The sequence below is a fragment of the Lepisosteus oculatus genome, chromosome 7, assembly GCF_040954835.1.
Source record: "Lepisosteus oculatus isolate fLepOcu1 chromosome 7, fLepOcu1.hap2, whole genome shotgun sequence".
Lineage (NCBI taxonomy): Eukaryota > Metazoa > Chordata > Actinopteri > Semionotiformes > Lepisosteidae > Lepisosteus > Lepisosteus oculatus.
In genome coordinates, this window is record NC_090702.1 from 47,983,103 (window position 1) to 47,993,045 (window position 9,943).

At 48.7% G+C, this 9,943-nt stretch overlaps 1 protein-coding gene across 3 annotated transcripts; it reads left to right on the plus strand.

Moving 5' to 3' along the window:
- Positions 1-491: 491 nt before the first annotated feature.
- On the plus strand, positions 492-7,758 carry LOC102696328 (angiopoietin-4-like). Of its 3 annotated transcripts, none has more exons than XM_069192613.1 (7): positions 492-830; positions 3,400-3,474; positions 4,159-4,186; positions 4,649-4,740; positions 5,654-5,771; positions 5,878-6,063; positions 7,138-7,758. In XM_069192613.1, exons 2-7 carry the CDS (start codon positions 3,403-3,405, stop codon positions 7,437-7,439), a joined length of 798 nt encoding a protein of 265 aa, XP_069048714.1. In that variant the 5' UTR covers positions 492-830; positions 3,400-3,402; the 3' UTR covers positions 7,440-7,758. The 3 variants fall into 3 exon arrangements, with proteins under 3 accessions (XP_069048714.1, XP_069048715.1, XP_069048716.1); XM_069192614.1 differs by having other exon boundaries at positions 492-754; XM_069192615.1 differs by lacking the exon at positions 492-830 and adding an exon at positions 1,594-1,681.
- The last annotated feature ends 2,185 nt before the right edge of the window (positions 7,759-9,943 follow it).

A 9,943-nucleotide genomic window follows, 5' to 3' on the forward strand; every position in this document is an offset into this window, starting at 1 on the left:
AAGTTTTGTCATTTTTCTTGAATATCTGACTATTCTTCCGTTTGTTTTTTCTAAGTCCATCCCACCTGTTTACACCAATCAGCCACTCCTGTTGCGGGCTCTACCAGATCTTCAAACCAGAGCCGCTAGTAATATAATAATTGAGACCTTTTACCTATAATTAATCCAGCTAAACCTTTCAGATACTATTCTCATTAATCATCAAAACTGTTGTATTAACATCGTCCTATGTTAATCATCACGAATAAATTTACCATTAATGATGCCATTGTGTTTTAAACTTGATTACTTGGTTATGGTTTCTTTATTACTTTCTGTATTATAGTCTCCTGAAACTAGAAACTTTCCTACAGTAATATGGCATTATACGGCGCTTGGAGGTCTCGGACCTGTTCCAGAAAAAGTTTGAGTTGTTTTTTTTAAACGACAGCACATGATGAAATCACGGGTAACTTCTTGCGTCCTGGTAAACTTGTTTATCGGAATTGCTGTCATTAACAACTCGTCGGGGGCGATCGAGGGAGGACGGTTAGGAGATAGTAACCCCATCTGAAATTAACTGCATATTTTTAGTGTTATTAAACCGCCCCCACTTGATGAAAAAAGGGTGGGTCCGGCCCACACGCAGGTGATAAGTGCTGGAAAATGGGCTCTCTCTAAACACCGAGGGTGACTGAGGGAGAAAGAGCGGTTGGGAGTTTTAAATTTCTTCAGGTTTGGACGCCGAACAGAGCCGTCTGCGCAGATCCGCGAGGTGAGCTGGATACCACGGTGTCAGCCTGCAGCAAATTTCCGTGTAAAACCCGTGTCGCGGAAAGAAAATCTGTCAAGTAAGTGTTGCTTAGCGGTAAGGCTGGGCGATATGGCCAAAAAACATTATCACGATAAAAATTTTCATATCAGTAGATATCGATAATTATCACGATAAATCTCAAATCACTATTTCTTTTAGTTTAAAGGCAGATTTTTTTTCTCCTGAGTGAAAGTTGAAGAAACAGTTAATTGGAAAATTAAACAACTCTTTATTTTAAGAACGCAACAAACACTTGCCAAACAGCAGAAACATTAAACAAATGAATAGAGAGTATTCAAGTCTTTTTTTATGTCAAAATATGCATGAGTAAGATTTTACAAAATGGATATCTTAATAGAAAAATTAAATACTGCAGTGTGATAATGAGCACATAGAAGATGGCTCAGACTGCAAAGTTTAAAGTGCTCTGTTTTATGTCTGATCGGAAAAAGCCAAAATATCTCCAGATTACCGGAGTTGAATGACCTTTTCCTTTGACAATGTCATCGTCCTTCGAGCTGGTCGTTGGTCGTCACTACATTTGCTTCAGTGTCGCTCATTTCTCCACTCTAGTCTAAGCTACATTCCTGTCAGCCACCACCGTGTGGGTAAACACCACGTTATTTTTTTATTTATTTTTTAACACCACCACGTTAGCTGCCCGGTCTGCAACATGCACGCGCACTTGCGCAGTATTTTGTGCGCATACGCAAACCAGCAACTTATATCGAACATTTATCGAACTTTTGTTAAATTTATATCGAGGAAAATTTTTATCGCGATAATTATCGTTATCGAATTATCGCCCAGCACTACTTAGCGATGTATACAACAACTCGCCCGTCTTAAAGGTCTAATTAGCTGGGAGCACGGTCTCGGAGAGCCTCGGTGTGTTTGATTTATTTTGTTTTTTTTGCTCTTGCCTCAATGTGCTTTTTTTTTCGGGGCCGGACGATCTTCGCCCGGCTGGAAAGGGCTGAGTGCTTTTGGGGAGTTAAAGTAAAACGGATGCGTTAAGGGGGTCTCTAAATTCATTGATTGGCAATTGGGGCGTAAACCGACGACATTGGTTAGCAAGCTGGTTCGTCCTAACCCGTCTTCCGTGTTCCAATTTTATTTTAGAGAGACCCATATCCTAACGATATTTAGTTGTTAATAGGTTGCTTCTGTGTGGTTTAGGCATGCAAAGGTGATAACTGATATAAAGAACATAATTGCAAGTTGCTCTTTAATTCTGAATCTAAATGGGTCGACTTGACCAAATTTTTCCTTTTAAAAAAAAAACGTACACTGTTAATAACCTCTTAACTCGTAGACCTTTGCGCGTATTGTGTGCTGAAGACGAGCTCCAGAGTGTAGCGGGTATGGGAGAGTTAAACATAGCGGTTCTGAAGGAGATTAGAAACGCAGAGAGATGTCCTACAGTGGAGATTTAAATGTTTTCCAACATTGCGACAGCAAGAGACCTATAAAGGATAAGAGTGGCTATCTTAAGCATTTCTCTCAAGTGTTTACCAAGAAAGGAACATGCAGCGTGCCTCAGACTTGAGGAAGCACAAAGTTCTGTATTAATTAATACTGGAACAAATGAGGCAGAAGTGATACAGGCACTGGAAATTCTTATCTTTGGGGCCTGGTGGAACTCTGCAAATTGTATATGAGAAGACTCTATCCATGGCCAAAACGAATCTCTTCTGATGGCCACTCAAGGGGTGATGCCCACAATAACATTCCCGATGCGGTCTCCATCCATAAAATGGGTAACCAAGTAGTTCTAGATGGGCAAGTCTTTCTTGTGGTGTACAAGGTTACAGAAACAACAACTAGAACTAGAGGATTGCCAATGGGGGAAATAGGGGCTTTGTTGATAGTGAGGCTCCGGGACATAAACAGGTCAGTTGGATGACTTGATTTCAGAAGAAATGCCTGTCTATGTAAGATCCCCAGCTGACCGTGCATGTCGGAGCAGGAACTCTTCCATGAAGAAACAGGAGCTGTCCAGACAACTCCAGTAAGGAGGCTTGAGTCTGAGGAAGGGTTTTAAACCTATCTAGGGTGTTGAACGTTTTCGATGGTGCAGTCGAACAGGAAAGGGAAAGGATGTGGAACGTGGAATAACTGGGCAAGAAGGATGTGGGTCAGAGAAGGGGCAGAGAACCCAATGACCATGACTGGGGGGTGTCTTTCACTGGACAGGTTCTCCAATCTCTTCAGCGTTGCACAGATCTAACATCTTGGAGAGTGGCAAGACATGAGCTAATAGCACGGAGCCTGCAAAGAAGACAATCCCTGATCTTAACCTTTAGTAGCGTAAGGGTGTAAATCCCGTTTGGCCAGGGATCCTAATCGTTACCTTACCCGCACCTCGGACTCAACAGCAGCCGAGTCTGCTATTTCTTTCCTCTCATTTTTTAATGGTGGAGCCTTGCTATCCAGCCTAGCAACAGCCAACGTGGCCTCCACAGTGCGAGACTGGCTCTCCGGACTGTTCTGGGGGAGATAGTCTTTCCACCTCCCTCCCCTCCTAGCTTTCCCTTGGCAGCCTGGTCCAGGTGAAGGATTCCTGTGCTTCTGTGACCAGAGCCCTGCCCTGCTGTCTCTTTCAGATCATGGCTGGAGCGTGGAATCTGATTGGCTGGGGAGTACTGCTTTGTCTCTGCAGCCTCACTAGTGAAGCTCAGGTGAGGACCTGCCTGCTGGGGGAGCAGTAGAAACTGCCGTTGACGCAATCCAGGTGGCTGGAGGGTAGCCGTACACTACAGGGGCTGGGTGTGACTCGAGCGAGTGTTGTTGGGGTCTGGAACTGTCACGCCCTCTGCAGCCAGAGGGCGCTCCTTCTCTGTCCTGTCCCTAGTTTCCGGGCTGCTGTCCTTCCTGTCCCTCTCTTTCCCTTGGGCTATATATTTCCGGGTCTTGCACTCTGTCCTCGCTCAGCATTGACGTTCGGATGTCCTGAGATCCGCCTAGCACCAGGGCGCCCCACGTCCGCTCCCTGAGGGCATAGGTTTCTATACGGCATTCCTGAACTCTTTGCACTATGAGCCCGGGCCTTTTTCCCGTCTCGCCGCTACGCATATGGGTCTTTTTCCGCTCTCCTGCTCCCCACGGTTAGTCCCTTTGGACGTCCGTGACAGGAACAAGCTCCCGACCATGTTATGGAAACTGATATCCTGTCATCTTTCACAAACGAGTGCCTGCACAATCCCAAGATTTAAATGGCGACTGCACTAAAGATGGTAGCAGAAAGGTTCCGCGTATGAAAGAGGACCATTCTTAAATGAATGAGAGGCTTGCAGAGGGGTGTGTGCAGACAGGAGAAGATTCAGGGAGGTCTGGGGTTCATTCCTGCTCTTGTTTTCTTGCAGAACAAGCAAAGAACACCAGTCTCGCAAGGTACGCTTACAGTTTGTTCTTATTCACAAACTCCTGCGCTGCCTGATGCAGTCTGTCTCTTCACTCCTCCTAAAGCCACTGCATTGCATGTCCTGTAGAAATTGAATTGGTAGTTCTTGTGCGTTAATCTTTATAGCCTGTTTTATCCCAAAGCCTTTTACTGTCCAGCCTTGGTGACCTTCAGTGATTGGCCCAGGTCACCTTTTAGGTCAGGGGGTCTCCAATCCTGTTCCGGGGGCAGCATTTGTTTTCTAGGTCTCAGTTCCGGCACATGAGACGGTACCAGTTTAAGAGCTGCTCCTGTCAAAAACCAGCTTATACCTGGCTTGTGACATTAAGAACCCAGCTCTGTTGAACATGTAGATGTGGTCCCGTCAATGGCCAGGAATAAAGACCCCTGTTTTCTGTGCTATACTTATGGTCTTTACCCATCCTCTGTGATGAGATGATTCTGTTTTGCAGGGAGGGACTGTTCCCACATCAAAAGTGTCTCGCCTGGAGCCTCCAGTGGAGTGTACTTCATTCAGCCCCCTGGAGTGAGAAGCCCATTCCAGGTATGGGCCATGCCTCCCTCCAGCTTATGGAGTTTGGATTGGTGTTGAATTCTGGGTAAAGATCCCTGTTCAGCGATACAGCAGTAGTGTCAAAAGATAGGATTTGAACCAGCAACCTCCTAGTGTGGACTGAACAGTCTGGTGTGCCGTCCCCCTCGGTACCCTTTCAACACTGATACCCAGTGCTCTTTCTCATCTAAGAAGCATCTGAACCTTAAGGCCAGCAGTCATATCGCCCTGCAACTCAGAACTGGCAGCCCGCTGAAGCTCCGCAGGTGTGAGCCTGGTCAGTACCTGGATGGGAGACTCCTGGGAAAGCCAAGGTTGCTGCTGGAAGAGGTGTTAGTGGGGCCTGTAGGGGCTGCTCACCCTGTGGTCTGTTTGTCCTAATGCCCCAGTATAGTGACGGGGACACTATACTGTAAAGAAAAGCGCCGTCCTTCGGATGAGATGTAAAACCATCCCGATTCTCCCTGGTCATTTAAAAATCCCAGGGCGTTTCTTGAAAAGAGTAGGGGTGTTACCCTGGTGTCTTACCCAATTTCCCCGCTGGTCTTTACCAATCATGGCCTTCTAATAACCCCCATCTGTAAACTTCGTCACTCTGCTCTCCTCCCCACTGAGAGCTGGTATGTGGGGAGCGTACTGGTGCACTATGGCTGCCGTCGCATCATCCAGGTGGGGCTGCACACTGGTGGAGGGGAGCCCCCATTACCTGTAAAGGGCTTTGAGTGGAGAGTCCAGAAAAGTGCTGTGTAAGTGTGAGGAATTCTTATAAGCTACGAGCAGTCAAACGCACTCTCTGGGCCTCCTCTGGCTGGTAGCCTTTGTGCTGGCTGTAGACTGTCCGTGTGGCCTGGTCTGGTCTGGTTTCCTGTGTGGGGTGCCCAGGCGATAACGGCGTGTGTTCCAGGTGTACTGCGAGATGCGCTCGGACGGGGGGTGGACGGTGTTCCAGAAGCGCAGCGGGGGCCACCTGTCCTTCAGGAGGAACTGGAAGGAGTACAAGTGGGGTTTCGGGGACCTCCGGGGTAAGCGGGCCGGACGCTGGCGGGAGGTCGGCCGCGCCACGGGGTCTCGCTCGCCCCGGCTCACACGCGCTCTCTCTCTCTCCCTCCCCCTCTCGCTGGCCGGCAGGGGACCACTGGCTGGGCCTGCAGCGCGTGTGGGAGCTGACGCGCGGCCGGCGGCGGCGCTCCGTGCTCCGCGTCGACCTGTGGGACTTCGAGGGGGGGGCGGCCTTTGCGGAGTACGCGGACTTCAAGCTGGGCAGCGAGGCCTCGGCCTACCGGCTGAGCGTGAGCACCTACAGGGGCACCGCAGGTAACTCGACTCTCTGTAGAGTTTTAAACCGGTTCTCCCCCACCGTGACCCATGATTCCATTATTGCGGACACTACTGCCACGTGTTCCCACTAGGAGTCTTTGGGGGTTGGGGGAGGGAAGGGATTATCAACAAACAGAGCAGCGACTTCAGCATTACGCCTTACTCCAACACGCTTTCTTCTCTGTGCGGGTGTTCGCGTTTCTGACCGCCGTGCGAACAGGACTGTCCGGAATCTGTGCCTGAACCGGGCCGTGAGGGTGCAAGGGAGAGGGGCCTGTAGTAAACACTGCACAGCTCTACAGGCTGAGATTGGACAGGAGTTTGGAATTGTTGCTCTAACTGCCTTCTCGGCTTCCAAGAGCCACAACCCCAACAGCTTGCTTTAGGTCAAGCTAGAAAACTGTCAAGCAAGTGTTTTTTTTTTTTTTCTACAACAAACATTTGTATTGCTGCTTTGAAAGCAGAGCACACAGAGGTTTTTATTATGTGCTGTAAAATATAAATTGGGAACCTCTACACACACTATTTTCACAAAGCCTACAGGAAAAGGTGTCCTTTCGCACCTTGATCCTTCAAAATGAGGTCCATCCTACTTCCTGTGACAGTCCCCAGCCTTCTCGCCTTCTATGTGGACTGAGTCCTTGTTGGCGAGTCAGAGGACGGTGGAGTTGGAGTGGTGCTGTCATGACCACTAGGGGTGTACCCCGGTGTCCTGGCCAAATTTCCCATTGGCCCTTACCAATCATGGCCTCCTAATAATCCCCATCTATGAATTGGCTACATTACTCTGCTCTCCTCCCCACTTGTCATTCCCACTAATAGCTGATGTGTGGGGAGAGTACTGGAGCACTATGGCTGCCGTCGCATCATCCAGGTGGGGCTGCACACTGGTGGTGGTGGAGGGGATCCCCATTACTTGTAAAGCGCTTTGAGTGGAGTGTCCAGAAAAGCGCTATATAAGTGTAAGCAATTAATAATAACAATATTATTATTATGACCAGGGTGTTGGAGTACGATCCGTGTTCAAGCCGATTGCGAAACTCCTCTTCTCCTGCTCTCTCCCGCCCGTAGGCGACGCTATCCGAGGCGCGTACAGCGGGATAGACCAGGCCGGCGCCGGCTTCAGCACGGAGGACCGGGACCACGACGGCTGCTCGCCCTGCATCTTCGGCGACGTGGCCGTGGATAGCTGCAGCCGGGAGGAGGGGGGCGCCGGCTGGTGGTTCAGCCGCTGCGGCTCGGCCAGCCTGAACGGGGACTGGCACCCGCGGGGTAGCCACCTGGGCTGGGCCTCAGGCCTGCACTGGCTCACCTGGAGGGGCCCCGCCCCCTACTCCGCCCGGGCCACGCGCATGATGGTCCGCACCCTGTGAGAGGACGGCGCCAACGGATACGGGCGCGGAGCCACGCCGAGCTTCTTGCACTGTTCTGTGCTTTCCAGTGCCACCCCCGCCAGTTCTCTACCCGCCTGGACCGCCTGTTAGAGGCAGACTGCTGTCTGTTTTTTACGTGCCTGTTTTTAGTTGGGTTTTTTCAATAAATAATTCTCCTGCATTCCTGAGGTTAAACTGATTTCAACATCAGCAGGGAGATCCTGCTCAAACTGCACTCCTCCTTAGGTGATCACGAGGAGCCCTCATGAAATACTCGGATTCAATGCATTTTGCTATTAAATCAGCTGTTAAAACCTGACTCCTGGGGAGTGGTGAGTCATTCGTGGGGTGGGGAGTTGGTTAAGACGGACTCTTCAGGAATGGATCATGGCATAAAGGAGAGACGTGCAAGACCAGACAATGAGGTTTGTCCTCCTTCCTATCTCTTCATCAGAAACCTCCTACTGAAAATTAGACTTGAAGCCTGATTCTGTCTGGGTCATGAGCATATTCTTGAGATTTAGTATCCAAGGAGTTGCGGTCTTGTTTGGAAATTCTGATCTCCTCTTATTGCTTATTCAGCTGACTAAAAAAAATCTGTTAGTTTAGTCATGGCTTGTTAAGAATAGGGAAATGTTTTCCCATGTATGTTTGATTAGATTTAACCCTGGGGTGGATCAGTTGTACTACAATGCAGTTTCTTGGTTTGGCTGTGGATGGTTTTGTCTTTATTGATTTACTAACCTAGATTACCGATTAGCATTCTGTACTCTCTCTAAAGCAGACAGGGCTTGGACACTCAATTGTGTGTGTATCTGCGCACATATATATGCACATTGCAAAGGAACAAGTAATAGGTTTATTCCATGCTGAAAAGAGAAAGAAAACGCGTTTCGGCCGTGGAGCCTTCTTCAGGTGTCACCTGCCTGGAATAAAGCATGGATAAACCTATTCCTTGTTCCTTTGGAGCCTCTGCAGGTTGATGCAGCTGGCCACCTGAACTATATAGTATGTTTAGTGGGTAACCTTGTATGTTGATCATTTGAACATTTAAACCAGACGTCTAGATTTGGGACTAATTATTAGTCCACGAAAGTGTTGGAGAGAATAAAAGAACAGACGTATTGCATTCGGAGGTGAAGATGATTAAATCTTGAATCTGATTTGCCCCATTTTTGTAGCCGTTTACTATGGAGTTAGTGGTAATCACTGTTTCACAACCGTAAATGGGACGTTCAGTTGCTGTAGCTCTGATGACAGAGAGCTCGCATTCTCGGTCGGTTCAGGCTACGTAGCCCGGGAGGGGACATCGGTAAGAAAAGGTTATATCGAGGGACCGATTTACAATTCGTGCGCACGAACTAGTTATATCGAGGGGAACGATTTACAATTGGTGTGGACGAAATAACTAAATCGTTCCCTCGTTTTCTTTGATACGTGTGCACGAAATAACGTTTTCTAACTCTCCCCTTCGTGTCACGGTCATCGCACATACAGTAGCTTCTAAAACACCAGCATTATCCCCAGCTCCTTACAACGCTATATCAGACAGTTACACACAGTACAATAAAGCCTAACTGACGCTGCTGTAGCGATGGCGATTTGCAGACACAGAAAAAGTGATTGGCTTTATTGTTGATCAGTTGCGAAGAAAAGAGTTAGAAAACATTATTTCGTGCTTATGGATTAAAGAACACGAGGGAACGATTTAGTTGTTTCGTGCGCATGAATTGTAAATCGTTCCCTCGATAACTTTTTCTTCCTACTGATGGCCCCTCCCGGGATCTGTATCAGGCAGTAGACAGGGAGGCGTTTTTGGTAAGGTGTCTACTAGGAGAATCGGTGATGTATCCCATTTGGTGCAGATTTCCAGGGAATACAGGTTGGGATACAACTGTGCATTTCCATGTTGTCGCAATCCACATTACGTGATTTACAGATTTTGTGATGGATGTATATTGTAGCGTTTGCAGGTTCTTTTCAGAACAAGGACAAGTGGAGACGCGATTAACAAACAAGCATTAGCTTTATTAGTTTACAACCACACAAAAACCAAACACAGGATCTACACACACATGAGGAGACTGACGGAACACGTACACATAATTAGGGTGGTAATTACCTAACAACACACTACACTTTTACAGGACTACACAGGGCACTAGAATTACTAGGACATTATTTACACGGGTAGGGTCAGCCGCTGGTCAGCTCCCCCGGCTACCACTCCCAGCATGCCCAGCAGTACTATGAGCGCCTAGGGGTGCTTCCTCCTCACCACCAGGCGAGGGCGTTACACTGCCCCCACCTGAAGCGTCTGGCGTCTCGCCAACGTCGAACACCCCCCTCAGGCTGTACTCGTATGCGGCCAACTGCTGCGGAACCCTGCGTGAGCGGCCGCTGCGCCGCGGTGACGGCTGGCGATCCACGGACGCCCCACTATCGGCCGGCTCCGGCCCCGGCTGCTCCTCTGGAGCCTCCCCACACGGCTCCTCCTCCCGGGC

Bases quoted from the DNA above. Each gene is read 5' to 3' on its own strand.
- LOC102696328 (XM_069192613.1), top strand. From the start codon at position 3,403: ATGGCTGGAGCGTGGAATCTGATTGGCTGGGGAGTACTGCTTTGTCTC. The intron at 3,475-4,158 runs GTGAGGACCTGC...GTTTTCTTGCAG, and splicing joins GCCTCACTAGTGAAGCTCAG to AACAAGCAAAGAACACCAGT. The intron at 4,741-5,653 runs GTATGGGCCATG...CGTGTGTTCCAG, and splicing joins GAGTGAGAAGCCCATTCCAG to GTGTACTGCGAGATGCGCTC.